Source organism: Loxodonta africana, chromosome 2 (assembly GCF_030014295.1).
Source record: "Loxodonta africana isolate mLoxAfr1 chromosome 2, mLoxAfr1.hap2, whole genome shotgun sequence".
Lineage (NCBI taxonomy): Eukaryota > Metazoa > Chordata > Mammalia > Proboscidea > Elephantidae > Loxodonta > Loxodonta africana.
Window position 1 is genome coordinate 79077116 of NC_087343.1, and position 22613 is coordinate 79099728.

Here is a 22613-nt window from a genome sequence, read left to right on the forward strand (position 1 = left end):
TGATTTGAATTATATGCGTATGGTTCATTACTTTGAGTTTCTGGGTATCTGGATATCACTCCATCCCAGTGTGTTCACCTCATCAAGGTAACGGTGGGGGAGAATGTCAGTCTGCTCTTTACCAGGGTGAACAGCACTAACACTAAGTGGAGCGGTGTGTGTGATGCATAAATGGGATAAATGTGTGGGCTCCAGCACGCTAACAATAGGAGCTTAAAAGGGTAAAGGAGGGGCAAGGTCAGTGACACTTAGCCACTTATGTATTGAAAGCTAGAAGCAATTTGATGTTAAACTACCTAGGACCTCCATCCCGTCACCCCATCTCTCCCAATCAACCTTTTTCTTTTTTAGAACTAATTAATGATCCCTCAAGGCTGAAAGATTGCCTTAGGTGGCAAACCAAACCTAATATCCCCACCAACCTCAGCTCTGGTTTTGTGGTATCTGCTACGTCGGCTTCTAAATCGGCCCCTTCTCCCCAACTGAAGGATCGCCCAGCATTTTGGATTACAGAGTTAATTTCCAGCTTTGTTGCTTTGAATTTCTTGGGTTTTGTTTTTAAGAAGAAACCTGAGATTTCCTGGAACACTAAATAAAATGGTACTACCTTTCAAAAAGGGTCGCTATGAATTAGAATTGACTTGATAGCAGTGGGGGTGGGTGGGTATATTAATCTGTAATCACCACATTAGTTATTTTAAGTTGTTTATTTTTTAAGTCTGTCTTCAAAGTACAACCAATGTGATTGATTATGCCTTTAACAAAATTATTCAATGTCTAAACAACATCTAAACACATCTTCAACTAAATTAGGAAAAGAGAAGGGAAAGAATTTCAAAACACAGACCAGGAACAATCACAAAATATAGGTTTAATTACTACTTTTAAACTTTAAAAAACAAAACAAAAACTAAGAAAACAAGTACTCCAGTAAGACTTGATATTCTGAATTAAGATAACATCTTTTCTAAGTAGAAATTTATAAAAACACCTACAGATACACTTAGGAAAAGAAAGCCTAGTTTCTTGGAAATGACATCCAGTATGATACAATCACAGGATGATACGGACACCGAACCTTTCTTACGGTTTGGTATTAATGAGATTTTGTCACTATATTAGAAACAGGTGATGTGTGAATGACTCAAGTTTTGGCAGGTGAAAGAAGAAAATCAACTTTGGGTAAACGATACTACAGAACTGAGCTTTACCTATTTTTTAGAACCAAAAGTTGTTAAAAAGCAATTTACCATCTTGTAAGGTACAAAGCTTGATATTAAGTATGCAAACATAAGCATAACACTTGTAATTAATTGCACCCATGAAGACTGGATCCTACCTTAAACATATTGCTACTAGTGGACATACAAGGCAGAAATTTATTTTTAAGATACTGTTACACAGATGAATAATGTTAGTAAAAATTATTTACATCAAGATCTGTCTCAGTTTGCTGGTGCGACCATACCTTAGAATGGTAAATACTAAAGGGTAAAGCAGGAACATAAGAGCAGATATTTAGGTATGAGGGAATTGTTCAATTCAGTGTAACCATAAACCTTCATAGATGTTTCTCTGAAGTCACTGAAACCATTTTTAGGTAGTGTTCTGGTAGACTGCTGAAAGTGAACCATTAGTCACTAGTAATTGTTATCCCTACCATATTCTCTACATTGAATGGAAAGACCATTAATATAGACACATCTTAAGAAGGAGAAGACTGACATACTAAATCATGCTGCTTAGTTTTATAAAAGATGACAATAGACCCTCCTCACCTTTAAAGGTTGTAGAAAGGCTTTATAGTAAATTCTTATACTAATTTCTGTGATGTCTAGCAATTTAAAACTTGAAAGTAGAACTAAAATTTTGCTTGTAACTGTTCTGCTTTATATTACACAAGGAATATGTGCACAAACTGAAATTAACTCCCTTCTCTACAAACAAGAGTCCTAAACAGAAAAAAAGCAGTTCAGAAAGGACTAGAATGTAACCAGACACTCAACAACTAGATGAACTGGTTGAAATCAAATTCCAGTCATCTGTAATTCTGATTTTCTAATATTTTGCAGAAAACTAAAGTACCTGATTAAGTTTGTTTAGACTTCTTTATTGAGCATAAATTTTGTTATAAACTCTACATTCACTTAACATGAAAGTTAGGTTTTTCCACGTGAACTAACTTTTCTCCTCTACTATCTATAAACCAGGAAATAACATTTTCCGTCAAAGGTAATACATAACAAAAGTATCTTTTTTTATGCTGAACAAAAAGTTTTCAAATTGCTTAAAATTCACTTACTGTTTTAAGAATAAACCAATCATGGACATGTGTCCTGTTTAGTCCCCCAGTGGTCACACATGAATAGCTGATGATTTTTGTAAACTCAGAGACCACATTTGCACTACATCAAGAATTGTCAGTGGGCTCAATCTTCAAAAAGAAAAATCTTTTAAAAGAAAGTATTTTAAAGAGAACAATGAGCAATCCAAGTAAAAAGAAACTGACTAAGGATGTTTGAACAGGTTTTCCAATCTATTCCAAGAAATTAAAAATGGAAAGATGAAGAATTTACTGAAGTATAACAATCTTTAGTTACAGCCCTAATTGTGATATTAACAAAAGTGTCTCAGAATGTGTAAAACAGCACATTTGGTAGACGCAGTATATGAGTCATTCTTCTCTTTCACTTAGTGTTTGTTGAAATGGCCAGAGTGCCTTAATTTTCACTGACAGTGAAATAATCTGGCTCACCTCTGACCAATAATGAAACAACAACAGAGACACAAGTATTCAAAATCTTAGGTGAACAGGAGGGTTTGCTATTTTGACTGCCTTAAGGATTATTAACTGTTGCTGTTAGGTGCCTTGGAGTTGGTTCTGCCTCATAGCAACTCTGTGTGACATAACGGAACTGCCCAATCCTGCACCGTCCTCACGATCATTGCTGTTCAGCCCACTGCTGCAGCCACTAGATACTATTAACTAGATATTACTAAAATACAACCTCCAAAAATAAAATTTAATAACATGACATCAACTGACTGTAGACTGAATAAAGCCTCACCATCAATCTGTAGCACCTCCCAATAATGACACAAAACTGTAACATTTTTTCACATTAACAACCAAGCTGTTTTAAAACAATCTAAATAGGATCAAAGCATTCTCCAACATAAGTGCAAATATAAGCAACAATATTTTCAAAGGTAGGATTGTTTGGAGATTCTCCTTCGAATCTAAGAATAACCATTTTGTTCATTTTTAAATAAAAATGACTATACGAAAATTGGCAGTTGGATTTTTTTTTTTTAAATACCCCTACGCAAAGGCCTTTGCCATGGCAGCACAATGTACACACACAGGCTAGCTTATAACCTGTCCTCACCGAACTGATCAAGAGTGAGCAGACCCAAGGGGTAACTGAAGCCTCCAACTTAATTTCAGCACTTGTGACTACAGCTCCCAGGGCAGCCTTACTCCTGCAATCTAGGTCTGAGATGGTGGGCAAAGTCCAAACCTACCGAAAAATGGATGCTAAGGGCACAACCTGGCAGAAGACGTTTTGACTAGTGAATCACTCCACGAGTTAAAGAAGTGGATGAAAGCAGACAAGAATATTGATTTCAGAGTTAGGGCTGTGGCAGGATTAAGCAGCAGCCTTAGGAAGGGGCATCACACTTCTTAAGTGTAGATGTTAACTGGACAAGGACCAAGTATAAAGTCCTCAGCTCAGTTTACCTATCTTCAATTTACCTGATGGACTAGACAGTCCAATTTAGAGCAAACTAGAACCCAAAATTATATTAGTTGGGATGTTTACCTGATAAAGTGAAAGTGTACTCTTAAGTGTGCAAGCATCTGGGAATACAGAGACCAAAATTTTTTTAATTACTTCAAATTAATACTTAAAATGACATTTTAAATAATTAATGCCTAAGTGCCAGAGTTAAGTCCCTGGCAGTAGTACTATGAGTATCAGATGGTACAGAGTGAACTGGAAACCGATTTTGTGTGAACCCTTCCACAGACACTGAAGTCAAAGAAGAAACTGCATCTACAGCTAAAATATCAAAATATCACCTTCATAAACCTTTGACCACAAATTTCTCTATTTGTGTTCTCATTTACTTGGTGTTGTATTTATTCTAATTTACTGACAGTTACTAGTCATGCCTCATTAAAAATGGTCATTAGTTTTGATACTGAACATAAAACTTCTAGAATACTCACCAAGTTTACTATTAAAACCCTTAGTATAAAAGATTTCTATGATCCTTACAAGTAATGGAAAGCCTTGTTTCACAGGATTTTTCTAATTATATTTTTTTGATATATTAATGGTCAGATGTCCCTACCTGCTAAAGATGAAAATATAGTATGATCTGGCTTCCCGAAATTGAAATATGGTTAATAAAAATAAAATATTGTATTTACACAAAATAGCCTGAAAAATTAAAAAGAATAGTGAATCCTAGGTCCTAAGAGAGGAGAGAAAGACTGCATCGTAAGTTCAAATTGAAATTTTGTCCTGTGCCCCATGCATTTATTAATTACCATATGTTAAAAACAATTATGTTACAAAGAAGAGGATTTATCGTCTGCTTTCCTTCTTTCAATTTAGCTTGGCTTTCTTTTTCGCAGGTCCTTTATGCCCTTTGGCCTTTCTTCTTAAATTTCGCCTGTCTACAACAGGCACTTCCACTTCTATTTCCTCTGAACTGCTATCCACAGCTTTCTCTGCTGATGCTGTAAACTGATCCAGTTGCTCAGAAGATGCTTCAGACTGCTCCTCTGACTGGTTCTTCTGTCCTGCATTCTGTGAAAATGGCACATCTTCAAGTTCAACCTCTATCAAAGAACTCTGAGGAAGGGCAGGAGATGTTTCCTGGGGCTCAGGTACCCCCTCCTCAGCACCCTGGTCTTCCAATGAGGAAGTAGTGTTGGGTGATAAATTTTCAGAGATCGACTCTTCAGAAAATTCAGTTATCACAGAGTTTGGAAAACCACTGTCAGATCGTTCTTCATTTGGGATAGTAGCAACATCATCTGAGCTCCCAAAATGTGCTTTCTTTCTTGAAACTAGTGGCAGTTTCTCCTCCGTGTGCCCTTTTTCATCAGATGGGCTTTCTTCTGTTAACGGTTCTGAGTCAATTATATGTGGAGTCTGAAAATAAAAAACCCGGTCAACAAAGAAACTTTCACAATCTAGTTCAAAAAATTATTCTGACACTAATACGCAATGCAGTGATAACTGAACTTCAACTGAAAGAATTCAGTACTCATTACTTTTGTTAATCAGGTATACATATTCTGAATACAACCCAATTTCTTCAAAATTATTGTCTCACATGACAATTATGATACACTGAGTTTTTGCTTTACAGATATAATTATCTAAAACAGTACTTCAGATATTTTACCTTCCTATCAAGATTCTTCAAAACCATGAATCAACTCAAAATTTAGGTTCTCAGGGTTACTGGAACCAGAAACAAGAGTCCCTATGCCACCCCCCTTAGTCTGGCTGCGTTTTCACTAAAGGATAGGTAGGGGCAATAGAAATTTTATTCATCTATTTATGTGAGGCACTAATAAAACAATGCTATACAACTGTTGCTTAGCTTTAACCAGAATGTTCAAAAATAATAAAATTAAGTTTCTTTTAAAATACTCCAAGTTTTTTTTTTTCCACTCATCTAATCTGTATCTCTAATTAACCAACCAAAAACCAAACCCAGTGCCGTCGAGTTGATTCCAACTCATAGCAACTATAGGACAGAGTAGAACTGACCGCTAGAGTTTCCAAGGAGCACCTGCAGGATTCAAACTGCCAACCCTTTGGTTGGCAGCCGTAGCACTTAACCACTATACCACCAGGGTTTCCTCTCTAATTAAAGCAAGTTAAAATTATTGTATTGGTCATAGCCTATGTAAGCAATACCAAAACCCCAAACCCACTGCCATCAGGTCGATTCCAACTCATAGCAACCCTACAGGACAGCTTAGAACTGCCCCATAGGGTTTCCAAGCAGTGGCTGGAGGATTTGAACTGCCGACCTTTTGGTTAACAGCTGAGCTCTTCATCACTGTGCCACCAGGGCTCCACGTAAGCAATGGGTACTGAAATATTTGTTAAATATGCTTTATCCATTTTTCTAATCATTTCCCCAAGTTCACAAAATAAAACATTTTGTTACCATAAGCTAGATACAAATAAATAAAATCACGAAGATTTGAATTTATGGAACACTACTAACTGCATTTCCTCAAAATACCAAATCTAGTATAAAAATTAGTTTTCCTGAAGGACTATACATGTTAAGATGAGGGAAGAATACACACACACAGACACACACACACGTGCACTCAGGCACACACCAATGTCCCAACACTGGAATACTTTAATTATAAAAAATTAGGTTATTCCCCTTGCCTTATCCTGTGCCACAGCTTCAGGAGTCTTTGAAGGCTCTACCACCAGTGGAGCAAAATTTGCAGAGTCTTCACTGGAGTTAAAAGACTGCAATTTTAATTCTTCATCTAAAACATCAACAGTGGAGTCCTCCTCTTCAGTTATAAGCGAGGTCTTAAGAGTATCATCCATTATCTCACCATTCATAGGCTCTAACTCAGATGCCTAAATCATCAAGGAAAAAAATCACAACATGATTACAACCATCTTATTTATCCTAGAACGTGGGTTATTTCTCAGTGCCTACTTGTCATGTACAAGGACTCAAGATGCATTCACAAAACCATAGGACATGGGTTAAGGAATAGTCTTACTTGAGGAAAGGAGAAACTTATACGGCAGGGTCAGCAAAAGAATGCATGAGTACCTCAAAACCCCACTGTTGTTCTGAGAGGTGTGCTCTGTGAACATAGGGTTTATGTCTGAGATTCAGTGGAGAGACACTGTCTCCTTCTCATTATTCCTTCTTACAGGGCAATCATGGGAGGAACCTTCACAGTAAAAAGGCACCAGAGGTAGTCTAGATTTAGTGCTAACTCTTTTTTGCACACACCAGCTGTTTAGTACCCAGCATCTTTGGGGCCTGTAAGAAGCTGCAGTTTACCCTGCCAGGAGAGGAAGCACCACCAGTCTCAAAGAAAGCAGAGTTTGATGCAGCTCTTCTTGCTGGAAGAAGAGAGCCCCTGGTCTTGGCTAGCTAGCTGTCTAGTCAACCCAGGGTCATTTCTGAACAATCCTGCTCCTTGTATCACATTATTAAAATATGGAAACGCTATCTGATAACACAAACCATCTAATTCCTGAAACTATTCTTCTTATGTTCATTTGTAAGACTTCTATTTAACATCCTAGTATTTCTACTTCTAGTGACATTCTAATAATTAGAAGGAATGCGTAAGTATTCAGAAATATACTGGGCTGGATTATACAATGCCACTGAAGGGACATAAAGGAAAGTTTTCCAAGAGAAATATTGAAATCAGACTTAGAAAAATTAATCTGTCCATATCTATACAGACGAGACTGCAAACAGGAGGTAATTATAATAAAACTCATTAAAAAACCAACCAAGGTGGGAGAAATGTTAAAAGGAAGAAAATAAGATACAGAAAAAAGCTAATCATAGAATTCTGGTCAGTAACTAGAAGTGACAGCAATTCAGTTATAGGTTTGAGAACAGAATGAAAATAAGAAAACAGACTCAATCCAGAAACAATAAGCAAGAACAGAGATTATGTTGACTTTAAGATGACAGAAGACATCTGTATAAACAGAATTTCCATTAGGCAGGTAACATTATGGGACTGAAAATCAGGAGTTAATGGTCATCCACATAGAGATGACAGTTGAAGCCATTGACTGGATGCATTTTCAAAAGAGAGATCATGAACCAAAGATCAGAAAGTCAAGAACTGGATCTCCCACAATATCCACAATAGGGAAAAGCAGCAAGGAGAAGAGTTATATACATAAAAAAAAAAAAAAAAGAACCTTCAGAGATAGGAAAACCAAAATCCAAAATACAGTGGTGTTATGAAGCCAAAAGACTATAGAGAATTTTGAAGAAGAGAAGATGGTCAACCAAGGTAAGGAAAGGTCACTGAAAATGAAATGGAAGTTGTCACTAGTCATCCACAAAAGTATGTTCTCAATGTATTATTCAATGAGTCAAACGGATTACGTGGAAGTACGTATAATCTTAAAGAGAAGAAAAAACTACAAATATTTATTTCTGTAAACTGAAGTCATATAAATCCTTTATTTTTTTGCATATGCTTTTATTTTCCCAATTTTCTAGAAGAAGAAAAATGCCATTAAAAATATGCAGTTTCAACACAATACAAGGGAAGTCAGCACAACTGGACTAAACAAAAAGCTAGAAATACACAACCAAACGCTTCTAGAGACAGAGTAGCAGGGGCGGGGGTCTGGCGACCATGGTTTCAGGGGGCATTTAGGTCAACTGGCGTAACAAAGTGTATTAAGAAAACGTTCTGCATCCCACTTTGGTGAGTGGCATCTGGGATCTTAACAGCTAGCAACCCACCCGGAGCAAAGGAGAATGAAGAACACCAAAGACACAAGGTAATTATGAGCCCAAGAGAAACGGCCACATAAACCAGAAACTCCATCAGCCTGAGACTGGAAGAGCTAAATGGTGCCTGGCTGCCACCAATGACTGCCCTGACAGGGAACACAACAGAGAATCCATGATGGAGCAGGAGAGAAGCAGAATGCCGACTTTAGATTCCAGTAAAAAGACCAGACTTAATGGTCTGACTGAGACTGAAAGGACTCCAGAGGTCATGGCCTCTGGGCTCTCTGTTAGCCCAGCACTAAAACCATTCCCAAAGCCAACTCTTCAGACAAAGATTAGACTGGACTATAAAATGATACTGGTGAGGAGTGTGCTTCTTAGCTCAAGTAGACACATGAGACTACGTGGGAGCTCCTGCCTGAAGGCGAGATGAGAAGACAGAGGGGGACAGGAGCAGGTTGAATGGACACGGGAAATACAGGGTGAAAAGAAGTGTGCTGTCACATTGTAGGGAGAGCAACTAGGGTGACATAACAATGTATGTTTTTGCATGAGAAACTGACTTGAATTGTAAACTTCCACTTAAAGCACAATTTAAAAAAAAAAACCTAAAAAGAAAAAATATATAGAGTTTTAATCATTAGCCATTAGAGAGACGCACATCAAAACTACAATGAGATACCATCTCACCCCTGCAAAAACAGCAATGATCAAAAAAAGAAAATAACAAATGCTGGCAAGGTTGTAGGGCTGCTGGGACCCTGATCTACTGCTGTGGGACTGTAAAATGGCACGAACACTATGGAAAATGGTATTGTGCTTCCTCAAAAAGCTAGAAATAGAAGTATCTTATGATCCAGCAGTTACACTCATAGGTATATAACCTAGAGATCTAATAGCAGTGACATGAATAGACATATGCACACCTATGTTTACTGCAGCATCATTCACGACAGCAAGAAGATGGAAACAACGTAAGTGGCCCATCAACGGATGAACGGATAACAAATTGTGGTACATACATACAATGGAATATTGATATACTACTATAAAGAATAACGATGAGTTCTCAAAACATATTATAACATGGATGAATCTGGAGGACATTATGCTGAGGGAAATAAGTCGATCACAAGAGGACAAATATTGTATGAGCTCGTATTTATTAAAAGAAAAGAATAGGCGTACATACAGAAAACAACGTTCTTTGGTGGCTACTATGGACAGGAGGCAGAGGGAGGGAGAATCACTTTCTAGACAGTAGACACTTATTTCTGATGACAGGAAAGGCAACACCAAATGCAGGTGAAGTCTGTACAACTCGACCAAGGTAAATGATGACGCTAACACATGATGACAGTAACAAGCATAAGGGACATTTTTGGTAAATGCTACAACATACACAATTTTGCAACAATGCCATTATCAACCAAAAAATACACGTGTGGTTACACAGGTAGATAAGCATGCATTTATGTGTACAGGAAGGACTATGTGTACACACATGTGCATGTACAGGTGTGTATCTGTCATTGTTAGGTGCCATCAAGTTGGTTCTGACTCATGGCGATCCTATGTGCATGCACAGGTGTATCTGTCATTGTTAGGTGTCATCAAGTTGGTTCTGACTCATAGCGATCCTATGTGCATGTACAGGTGTATCTGTCATTGTTAGGTGCCATCAAGTTGGTTCTGACTCATAGCGATCCTATGTACAACAGAATGAAACACTGCCCAGTCCTGCACCATTATCATAATCATTGCTATGTTTGAGCCCCTGCTGCAGCCACTGTGTCAACCCATCTTGTTGAAGGTCTTCTTCTTTTTGCTGACCCTCTACTATACCAAGCATGATGTCCTTCTGCAAAGACTTGTCCCTCCTGATAACATGTTCAAAGTACATAAGACAAAGTCTTGCCATCCCTGCTTCTAAGGAACACTCTGGCTGTACTTCTTCCAAGACAGATTTGTTCACTCTTCTGGCAGCCCATGGAATATCCAATATTCTTCGCCAACACCACAGTTCAAAGGCATCAATTCTTCTTCAGTCTTCCTTATTCAATGTCCAGTTTTCTCACGCATAGGAGGCAATTGAAAATACCTTTGCTTGGGTCAGGCGCACCATTAATAATCAGAACACAGAATGTACAAAGAATGAATCTAGGAAAACTGGAAGTTGTCAAAAATGAAATGGAACAAATAAAAATGGATATCCTAGTCATTAGTGAGCTGAAATGGACTGGTATTGGCCATTCTGAATCAGACAATCATATGGTCTACTATGCTGGGAATGACAAATTGATGAGGAATGGCATCACATTCGTCATCAAAAAGAACACTTCAAGATCTATCCTGAAGTACAATGCTGTCAGTGATAGGATGATATTCATATGCCTATAAGGAAGACCAGTTAATACAACTAATATTCAAATTTATGCACCAACCACTAAGGCCAAAGATGATGAAATGGAAGATTTTTACCAACTTCTGCAGTGAGAAATTGATCAACATGCAATCAAGGTACACTGATAATTACTGGTGACTGGAATATAAAGGTTGGAAACAAAGAACAAGGATCAGTTATTGGAAATAATGGCCTTGGGACAGAAATGACCCTGGAGATAGACTTTTGAAAGATCAATGACTTATTCATTACGAATATCTTTTTTCACCAACATAAACTGTGACTATACACATGGACCTCACCAGATGGAATATCCAAGAACCAAATCAACTACATCTGTGGAAAGAGATGATGGAGAAGCTCGGTATCATCAGTCAGCACACGGCCAGGGGCCCACTGGGAACAGACCATCCATTGCCCCTATGCAAGCTCAAGTTGAAGAAAATTAAAACAAGTTCACAAGAGCCAATTTATGACCTTGAGTATACCCCACCTGAACTGAGAGACCATCTCAAGAATAGATTTCACACACTGAACACTAACAACCGAAGACCAAACAAGTTGTGGGAGGACATCATACATGTAGAAAGCAGAAGGCCATTAAGAAGACAGAAAAGAAAAAAAAGACCAAAATGGATGTCAGAAGAGACTCTGAAACTTGCTCTTGAACGAAGAATAGCAAATGGAAGAAATGGTGAAGTAGAAGACCTGAGGAAAAGATTTCAAAGGGTGGCTTCAGAAGACTAAGTATTATAATAAAATATGCAAGGACCTGGAGTTAGAAATATATACATAGAAACTGTTAAATGCGAACCTAATTTGCTGTGTGAACTTTCACCAGAACACGGCATTATTAAAAATACGTATGTATAGTTTTATAACGTAGAGGAAACAGAAGCTAAAGTGGAGTAGGTTAAGAAAACAGAATCAGTGATATAGTTCACTTGTTCAGCTGCTGGCTGGACTTGGCAAACAGGTAATATATTTTTCAAGAAACTTAAGTATATATCAAAGAAGAAATAAGAAATCTGTAGCAAAGAATGAAGATATTAAGGAAAAAGAAGAAAAGGACAGGAAATTGAAAAGAAGGAAGGAAGGAAAAGACAGCAGTAAATACTCAAATAGCTTCAGAAATAAAGCCAGATATCAAACAGTTGACTTTGTCACAAAGCATTTGCCTATTTGTTTTCTAATGTTTAAGAAAAATTACATGTATGTACAGTTTGCCTATTTTTTCAGGAATTTGAAAGATCGATTATTAACAATTTTTTTCTGGGTAACTAGTTCTTATCCTTTACTAAAACAGGAGTGCGATCAAGGTCATGTTGAATCTGAAGGCACTGGAATTGGTTCTATAAGGCAGATCTTATAGTCACATCATTTAAGTTTTTTCTTAAGTGTGTTCAGTTTCACAAATATATTTTTAATTGCACTTAAGGGATCTTACTACTTAAACATCCCCTAGTTTATCTTTGCCAAACTTTTATAAACTCCCTTAGTTTGATATATAAAATTATTCTTGTAACTTTATTGCTTTCCCTAACCCCAGTAATCTGACCTGGTTTTATACATATGTGTGTGTGTGTGTATATGTATATATAAATATTTTTTTAATTGGGTTATCTGTGCAAGTTTATTATTTTGGCAATTTTTTTACTGTGGTGAATACATTGTAACAAATTGTTTGCCTTTTCAACATTCTTCATGTATACAATTCAGTGACATTAGTTATATTTATCATATTGTTCAGTCATTAACATCTGTTTCCAAATTTTCCCATCACCCTTAACAGAAGGCTCAGTGTCCCCTAAACAATGAGTCCCCTTTTTCTCCTCCCCTTCTCTCTCTCACCCGTTCCTGCTAACCACTAATAAACTTTGCTCTTTATACACCTGTCTATCCTAAATATGTCACATAAGTGAAATCATACAATATTTGTACCTGTGTGATTTATTTCACTCAGCATGTTTTAAGGTTCATCCATGTTGTAGCATGTATCAGGACTTCATTCTCTCCATGGCTGAGTAAATGTTCATTGTATGCATGTACTGTGTTTTATTTATCTGTTCCTTAGATACATGTTTTTTTTTAAACATTAAACACAATTTCTAAGATTCTAAAACAGTTCATATATTTTTCTAAGAATATATGACTTAAAAAGTTAAAATTTAGTTCACTTTCATTCATTTTACTTAACAAGTGATCTCACACCTTTTCACCATCTTGCTTTCCCAGGTGTGGCTGAGTTTCTGGGGTTGGTCGTGTATCTTTATCACTGCTTTCGTCCTCAAACTCAACCACACTCTCTTCTGGTTCTTCTTCTAGGAATTCTTCTGAGCTCTCTGATGTGCGTGCAGTAGACTCTAACCTGTAACAACAATAAATCATTCTTACTTGTTTTATTAAGGATGAATATAAAATTTCAGGAATCCTGTAAAAAGTAACACTTTGAAAATCACAAAGTGTTGTTCAGTCAACAACTTCCGACTCTATAGTCTAAAACTAATCTCTTTATCCTCTTACAAACTTGTTGTCTTTCCCCACCTTGTTCTTCAGCTCAACTAATAACATCAACTTCTTCTCAATCATGTAAGCTAAGCTAGATCCTTCCTCTGTCAAAGTGAACATACATCCCAGTTTCTGTGCGACAGTACAGGTTTATAGCTTTTGCCCCAGGACTGGCATAATCATTAATAATGCCCTTTTCATTTTCAAAAACGTCAGGACAATAAAATATATAGTTGAGTTCTACCTCTGAAATTCCTTTCAAACATATCCCCACCCTTCTATTCCCATTGTCATAGCCCCAGTTCAGGCCCCAATTCTCTCTGGACCACTGTAACTGCTTCCCAACTCACTGGACTTTCTGTACATTCTTCATCAAGGTTTTCACATGTATGCCTATCAGCTCAGCTCAGAAATTTCTGATGGTTCTCTATGGCTTAATGGTGTAGTGGTTCAGTGCTAACCAAAAGGTCAGCAGTTCAAATCCACCAGGTGCTCCCTGGAAACCCTACAGGACAGTTCTATTCTGTCCTATAGGGTCACTATGAGTCGGAATAGACTCAATGGCAACAAGTTTTTTTTTTCCTATGGCTTAAAGAATAAACTGCGCCTTCTTTGCATACAAGGCCTTACATGACTAGACCCTTATCTTTTATTAGATGCTACTGTTCACCTCAGATATGAGTAATCCTTATCAACATTCCTTCTAGCTCTGTGCCTTTGTTCATCTTACTCCCTTAGTCTAGATCTGCACTGTCTAATATGGTAACCACAAATATATATGTTGCTATTTACATTAAAATTAAATAAAACTACAAATTCAGTTCCTCGGTTACACTAGCCACATTTCAAGTGCTCAAAAGCCACAATGGCTACTGGTTCCCATACTGGGCAGTGCAGATACAGGCCATTTCCACCAATGCAGGAAGTTCTGTTGGACAGCCCTGCTGTAGATAGTACATTGGCAAACTTTTTCTAAAAAGGGCCAAATATTTTAACCATCGCGGGCCATACGATCTCTGTCACAACTACTCAACTCTGCTGTAGTAACACAAAAGCAACCATAAACATATAAGCATGCATGTGTCCCAGTAAAATTCATTTACAAAAACAGGCAGCAAGCCCATAGACTATAGTTTATGGACCCCTGGACCAGAAAGTCTCCTTTCCCAAGTCAGCTTGTTGAGTTTCTACTTCTCTTTGACGCTCTAGTCCAAAGGCCACTTTCCCTCCATTTCCCCAGTTACGAGTCACTCTCCCTACTCAGCATCCACAGAACTATCACAAACCATAGAGCACTCTTAACTGTTATTTGTCTGTCTTGTTTTGTTTCTCGTAGTGTCTGAGTAAGCATTCAAGCATTCAGTCTTATGAAAAGCAAAAATTCAGAATAATTCTAGGATGCTCAATTTAAAATGCACTGTCATTTCCTTCTAAAAAGGATATTACATCAAATTATTGCTCAATGAGAAAACCGGTTGTCTAATCTATTATGCTCTTTATAACTGACTAGATTTAAATATTTACTTGTACTTGCTTTTAAAATTATGTATTTTTCATCAAAATATAATATTTGCATAATTATGCAATAATCATTTACATAATGAAATCTGTGTAACAGCTACAGAACTCTCTACCTGAGTAAAATCATTTGACAGCTAAAATGGTAAAGCTATGAATTAACTGAAGGATGACTTAGAAACAATTTGTAGGACAATTACGGCAAAGATTTAATTTTATTTTAAAATTAAAAATCTTGTTTTCTCTAAGATTCAAAGGAAGACAGAGAATAATGTATTGACCCAAGTGTTCTGCTGATTCAATTAGCTACTAGTTCCTGGAGGAACTGGCTGCATTATCTACGCTAATCATGAATTCAAAAATTACATCTAGTATCCCAGTAAAACCAATCTGTTTTATAGGAAAACAAACGGTTTTTAAAAATTAAACCTTCAAAACAAAATCAAACCCATTGCCATCAATTCCAACTCACAGTGACCCTATAGGACAGAGTAGGACTGCCTCATAGGGTTTCCAGGCCTGTAAATCTCTATAGAAGCAGATTGCCACACCATTCTTCCACAGAGCAGCTGGTGGGTTCGAACCACCGACCTTTCAATAAGCAGCCAAGAGATAAAACCACTGCAACACCAGAGCTCCTTAACTAAGCTTCAGCATTTCTTAAAAAAAAAACTATTTGTTGTTGTTAGGTGTTTCAAGTCAGTTTTGACTCACAGCAACCCTATGTACAACAAAACGAAACATGCCAGATCCTGTACCACCCTCACAATCATTGCTGTGTTTGAGCCCATTGTTGCAGCCACTGTGTCAATCCATCTGGTTGAAGGTCTTCCTCTTTTCTGCTGACCCTCTATTTTACAAAGCATGATGCCCTTCTCCAGAGATGAGTCCCTCCTGATAACATGCCCAAAGTACCTAAGACAAAGTCTTGCCATTCTCACTTCTAAAGAGCATTCTGGCTATACTACAAACCAAACCAAACCTATTGTCATCAAGCAACATATAGCGACCCTATAGGACAGAGAAGAACTGCCCCACAGGGTTTTCAAAGAGCAGCTGGTGGATTCGAACTGCTGATCTTCTGATTAGAAGCTGTAGCTCTTAACCATTATGCCACCAAGGCTCCAGTTAGTTACCATAAAATTCACAAACTTGGTGACAATGAGTTAGTTGGGATAATATATAATCATGAGAATATTTTCCCACATCACTAGCATGAGAAATTAAACAATGAGTTTACTTTTTTACTACCATCTTCTCTCTATAACATTGTCAAGATATACTGACACCACTGCAAGACATAATCAATAATCTCACTATCGTTGTTACTGTTCTTATGTCATAGATTAAATTGTGCCCCCCAAAATATGTGTCAACTTGGCTAGGTCATAATTCCCAGTATTTTAAGGATTGCTACCATTTTGTCATCTGATGTGATTTCCCTGTGTTGTAAATTCTATCACTATGATGTCAGTGAGATGGGTTAGAGGCAGTCATATTGATGAAATCTACAGGATTACGCAGTGTCTTAAGCCAATCTCTTCTCAGATGTAAAAGAAAGAAGCGGGCAGAGAGACAGGTGGGAGCTCATACCACCAAAAAAGCAAGAGCCGGGAAAAAACCATGTCCTTTGGACCCGGGGTCCCTGCGCTGAGAGACTCCTAGCCCAGGGGAGGGTTCGTGGTGGGGACCTTCTCCTAGAGCCGACAAAGAGGGACTCTCCCCTGGAGCTGATGTCCTGAGTTTGGACATTTAGTGTAATGGATTGTGAGAGAATAAATTTCTCTTTGTTAAAGCCATCCACTTGTGGTATTTCTGTTATAGCAGCACTACATAACTAAGACATCTTAGGTGCTGTCCAGTCATTTCTGACTCACAAGGACCCTACGTACAACAGAACAAAACAGTGCCTAGTCTCGTACCACCCTCACAATGCTACGTCTGAGCCCACTGTTCCAGCCACTGTGTCAATTCATCTTTTTCACTGACCCTCTACCTTAACAAGCATGATCCCCTTCTCCAGGGACTGGCCCGGCCCCTCCCAACAACATGTCCAAAGTATGTGAGACAAAGTCTCACCATCTTCGCTTCCAAAAAGCAGTCTGCCTCTACTCCTTAGAAGACAGATTTGTTCATTCTTCTGGCAGTCCATGGTATATTCAATATTCTTCACCAACATCATAATTCAAATGGATCAAGTCTTCTTTGGTCTTCCTTACTCATTACTCAGTTTTTGCATGCATATGAGGCAATTGAAAATATCATGGCTTCAGGCAGGTACATCTTAGCTCTCGAGCGACATCTTTGCTTTTCAACACTTTAAAGAGGTCTTGTGCAGCAGATTTTCCCAATGCAATACATCATTTGATTTCTTGACTGCTACTTTCATGGGCTTTGATTTTAGATTCAAGTAAAATGAAACCGTTAACAACTTCAATCTTTTCTCCGTTTATCAGGATGCTCCTTATTGGTCCAGTTGTGTGGATTTTTGTTTTAAGTTGAGGTGTAATCCATACTGAAGGCTCGAGTCTTTGACTTTCATCTGTAAGTACTTCAAGTCCTCTTTACTTTCAGCAAGCAAAGTCGTGTTATCTGCATATCACAGGTTGTTAATGAGCTTTCCTCCAATCCTGGCGCTGCGTTCTTCTTCATATAGTTCAGCTTCTTGGATTTTTTGCTCAGCACACAGACTGAAAAAATATGGTGAAAGGATACAACCCTAATGCACATTTTTCCTGATTTTAAAACATGCAGTACCCCCTTGTTCCGTTCAAAAGATTGCCTCTTGGCCTGTTTATATGATCCATATGAACACAATTAAGTGTTCTGGAATTTCCAAGCTTCACAACGTTATCCATAATTTGTTATCATCCACAGAGTTGAATACCTTTACAAAGTCAATAAAACATAGGTAAACACTTTTTTTGTATTCTCTGCTTTCAGCCAGGATCCATCTGACATCAGCATTACTATTCCTTCCTTGTTCCACATCTTCCTCTGAATCTGGCTTGAATTTCTGGCAGTTCCCTGTCAATGTACTGCTGCAACCGTTTTTGAATTATCTTCAGCAAAATTTTACTTGCATGTGATACTAATGATATTGTTCAATAATTTCCACATTCTGTTGGATAACTTTTCTTTGGAACGGGCACCAAGTATGAATCTCTTCCAGTTGGCTGGCCAGATAGCTGCTAGCTTCCAAATTTCTTGGCACAGACAAATGAGCAACTCCAGCACTGCATCCGTTTGTAGAAACATCTCAACTGGGATTCCATCAATTCCTGAAGCCTTGTTTTTCGCCCATGTCTTTAGTGCAGCTTGGTCTTCTTCCTTCAATACCACTGGTTCTTGATCATATGCTAGCTCCTGAAATGAGTGAACACTGATCAATTCTTTTTGGTAAGCGACTCTGTGCATTCTTTCCATCTTTTGATGTTTCCTGCATCACTCAATTTTTTGCCCATAGAATCCTTCAGTATTGCAATTCAAGGCTTGAATTTTTCTTCAGTGCCTTCAGCTTGAGAACTGTCGAGTGTGTTCTTCCTTTTGGCTTTCTAATCCATGTCTTTGCACATTTCACTATAATACTTTGTCTTCTTGAGCCACCCTTTGAAATCTTCTGTTCAGCTCTTTTACTTCACCATTTCTTCTACTCACTTTAGCTGCTCTATGTTCAAGAGCAAGTTCCAGAGTCTCTTCTGACATTCATTTTGGTCTTTTCTTTCTTTCCTGTATTTTTAATGACCTTTTGCATTCTTCACGTATTATGTTTTGACATCATTCCACAACTCATCTGTGGTCTTCGGTCATTAATGTTCAATGCATCAAATCCATTCTTGGATGGTCTCCAAATTCAGGTGGGATATACTCAAGGTCATACTTTGGCTCTTGTGGACTTGTTTTAATTTTCTTCAGCTTCAACTTGAAGTTTCATAAGAGCAATTGATGGTCTGTTCCACAGTCACTCTTGGCCTTGTTCTGACTGATGATACAACCCTGTAGAAGAATTCAAATGCAAGCTTCTATACCCAACGTCATTTTCTATATCAACAATGTAATAGCCTCCACCTTAAACACTAAATTCTAATAAAATGAAAATAAGAATAAACAAAACAATGAGAATAAAGAACTTTTACTTGTTTATTGAAGCTGCAGGTAAAGTATGGGAGGTCTTTTCATCTTCGCCTTGAGAACTACTAAATTCAGAATCCTGAAACCTCTTTCCAATCTTCGGCCGCTTTAGCTGACTGCTTCTACTACGAGTGGAAACAGGTGTTTTACCATGACCTGAGGGAAAAAAAAAGCAAAACTACACTCAATTGGTTATGCATTCAAAGGATTAGATATTAAAATACACAGAACTGTTAGGAGTATGCTAATTTACATCTATCCCTTCACTATTATACAGATATACCCTTCCATCATTGAAGTCAGGCTAAGAAAACATGTCAGTGTATTTTTCCAAAGTATAAAATCACTTTGTCAATATTCATTCCTCACATTTTCATGTTACCTTGAGCTTTGCAAAATATTTCTGTATTTTCACATATATTCTCTCCCAATAATATTGGAAGATAAAGATGGCAGACATTATTGTCTCTATTTTACAGGTAAGGAAATGAGGGAAAGAGAGGTACAGTAACTTACGCAGTGTTCTCACAGTAAAATCAGTGGCAGTGGTGGCATTAAAACCCAGGTCTAGATTTTAGTGCTAGAAAGTCGTCACTTATTCTGACGCATCTCCCCCTCCCCCACCACACACTCTCTCACTTGTTGCTAATTCTAAGTGTCTCAAACATTTATTGACAGATCGGTTTAACTGCTTACCTTCAGACGTGCTTGCAAAGGCATCTTTTAGAGAATCAATCTAAAACAGAGATGTAGATTAAAATCCAAACATTTAAACCATTTTTTCCTCCCTCTAATTCACTCACAGCTTCAAAGACAAACTTTTAAAACATTTTGCAAATAGCACTTTTTGTACTCTTTTATTACATCAATTTTTTAAAAAAAACTTCACTTACAGTATAAAAAGGTTATACTACATCCTCAGTGTATTACGAGCCTGAGAACTTAGGAAGCTACGTAACATATCTTACACACTGGAGATATTTAATATTCTGTCCTCAGCAACCTTCTCTTCTCAGTCCACATGCTCTCCCTGTATAATTTTATCTATTTTAACTTCAGTATTTATTAGCTGACATCTAAATATACAACTTAAAACTCTCCAACTTCTTTCCTGACTTCCAAAGCTCTACTTCTAATGGATTACCTCCTAGTGGATATTCCCATGTATCACATCTAACATGTCCCAAATTGAACTCTTTCCCTAATATTATTCCCTATCTTGATTAACGGCAATAACAATTCAGTCATTCTAGCCAGAAGAGGCAGCAGTGACGGTTCTTATCCCTCATTCAATCAATCACAAAGCCTACCAGTTTTAACTTCGAAGAATCTCTCAAAACTGCCTCCTCCTTTGTATTATCATTGCTTTAGTTCAACCTTTATCATCTTTAACATGAAACATTTCAACAGCCTCCTCACTGGTACCCCTCGTTCCAATCACATCCCTTCTAATCTCTTCCAACCTAATGAGAGTGATATTTCTAAATTATGCAACTCGTTTTGCTTTTGGGGCCAAGAAGCCTTTAATGGCTTATCACCGCATAGAACACAAACACCCAACCTCTTCAAATGGCCTCCCTTAACGTGATCTCTCTTTTGCTCCAGGTTCTTTCCCTACCATTCCCAACAGTATCCTCAGCTTTAGCCACACTGAACTTCTTGCAGTTCCCCAAACATGCCATTTTCTTTCACACTTCTGTGTTTTTCTACATGTTATCTTCTGTTTGAAATACCATAACAACCCTTGTCATTGAACTCACCTTCATACTTCAAAAGTCAACTTGGTTACTACTTCCTCTATTCCAGTTCTTAGGTAGAGTTAGTCATACTCTGCAATGTGCCTCCAATCACTTGCTATATGCTCTATTAATGGAATCCCTGGGTAGTACAGTTAACATGCTCATCTGCTACCCAAAAAGGCTAGAAGTTCAAGTCCAACCAGAGACACCTCAGAAAAAAGGTCTGGCAATCTACTTGCAAAAACTCAGCCACTGAAAACCTCATGGACCATGGCTCTACTCTGACATACATGAGGCTGCCACAAGTCGAAGTTGACTAGACAGCAACTGGTGGTGGTAGTGTATCCGTTTACTTACCTATTTCCTATAGCGGACCACTACATTCTCCTACATATATAAGAACCACATCTTCCCTTTGTATGACCAGTGTTTACCACAGTATCTACTTTATTATGTAAATGTAAACAATTGACATCCACTCATTCACACTTACTGCATTTATTGAAATCCTACAATATGGCAGGCACATGGACTTCAAAGAAGTCTGTTTATAAAGGCATACACAACTATATGAAAGATGGTAAGATAAAAATTCTACCATCGAGAAGCCTGTAGCTCAACTAAAAAAGGGAAAAATAAATTAACACAAAGTACAAACAGTATCATAAGAGAAAAACCAAAAACCCAAACTCATTGCTGTCGAGTCGAATCTGACTCATAACAACACTATAGGACAAAGTAGAACTGCCCCATAGGGTTTCCAAGGAGCGGCTGGTGGATTCGAACTACTGACCTTTTTGGTAAGAGGCCATAGCTTTTAGCCACTGCACGACCAGAGCTCCATCAAAAGAGAAGTAAATATAAAGTTTCATGTACAAAAAACAGGAAAAAGCAAATCAAAATACCATCATTACCTAAAGAATAAATCATGTGGTTAAAATAAACAAAACTACTTCCCTGTGTGGTTACTGATAAAAAGAGACACAAAATAAATAGTTCAATATGAGAAGTAAATATTTTCCCTGAACTAAATAAAATGTTAAAGTAACATGAAGAAAATGAATTTCTAAAATGAAAGAAAATCTAAATTAGGCTGCCAACCTCATGAAATGGCTCCATTGTAATATATTCTCACCAACGTGATACTTGGAGTCCCTGGGTGGTACAAACGATTAACACACTCGGCTGTTAACTAAAAGGTTGGAGGTTGGAGTCCACACAGAGGCACCTTAAAAGAAAGGTCTAGTGATCTACTTCTGAAAAATCAGCCATTAAAATCCCTAGAGAGCACAGTTCTACTCTGACACACACAGGGTTGCCATGAATTAGAATGACTCGATGGCAACTGTCTTTTTTTTTTTTTTTAACATGACTGTGGGACAAACAACTAAGTTCAGACTTTTGTTTCATTTTCTGAAAAAAGCCTGAGCAATTAAGGTGCTCTTGGAAACCCTGGTGGTGCAGTGGTTAAGAGCTATTGCTGCTAACCAAAAGGTCGGCAGTTGGAATCCCCCAGGCACCCCTTGGAAACTCTATGAGGTGGTTCTACTCTGTCCTATAGGGTCACTATGAGTCAGAATCGACTCGATGGCAATGGTTGTTTTTTTTTTTTTGGTTTTGTCTTTCTAGGACCCCTGTGGAGCAGTGGTTAAGCACAATGATTAAGTGGTTAAAAGGCTGGCAGTTCTAATCCACCAGCTGCTCTGTGGAAACCCTAGGGGACAGTTCTACTCTCTCCTATAAGGTCACTATGAGTTGGAACTGACTTGACAGCAATTTTTTTTTCTGTGTGTGTCTTT

At 37.8% G+C, this 22613-nt stretch overlaps 1 protein-coding gene across 2 annotated transcripts in view; it reads right to left on the reverse strand.

Annotated features, from left to right (window-relative positions):
• Positions 1-4: 4 nt before the first annotated feature.
• Positions 5-22613, reverse strand: part of FAM169A (family with sequence similarity 169 member A) — a 72889-nt gene continuing 50280 nt past the window's right edge. Inside the window, exons 8-12 of one of the 2 annotated variants that reach the window (XM_003407957.3) lie at positions 19772-19811; positions 19081-19231; positions 13130-13286; positions 6438-6641; positions 5-5168 (exon numbers count right to left, since the gene is read on the reverse strand). In XM_003407957.3, the coding sequence (XP_003408005.2) occupies positions 4617-5168; positions 6438-6641; positions 13130-13286; positions 19081-19231; positions 19772-19811 (1104 nt within the window). In that variant the 3' untranslated portion in view covers positions 5-4616. The remainder of the gene's footprint in view (positions 5169-6437; positions 6642-13129; positions 13287-19080; positions 19232-19771; positions 19812-22613) is intronic. The other variant, XM_023545549.2, reaches the window with a different exon arrangement.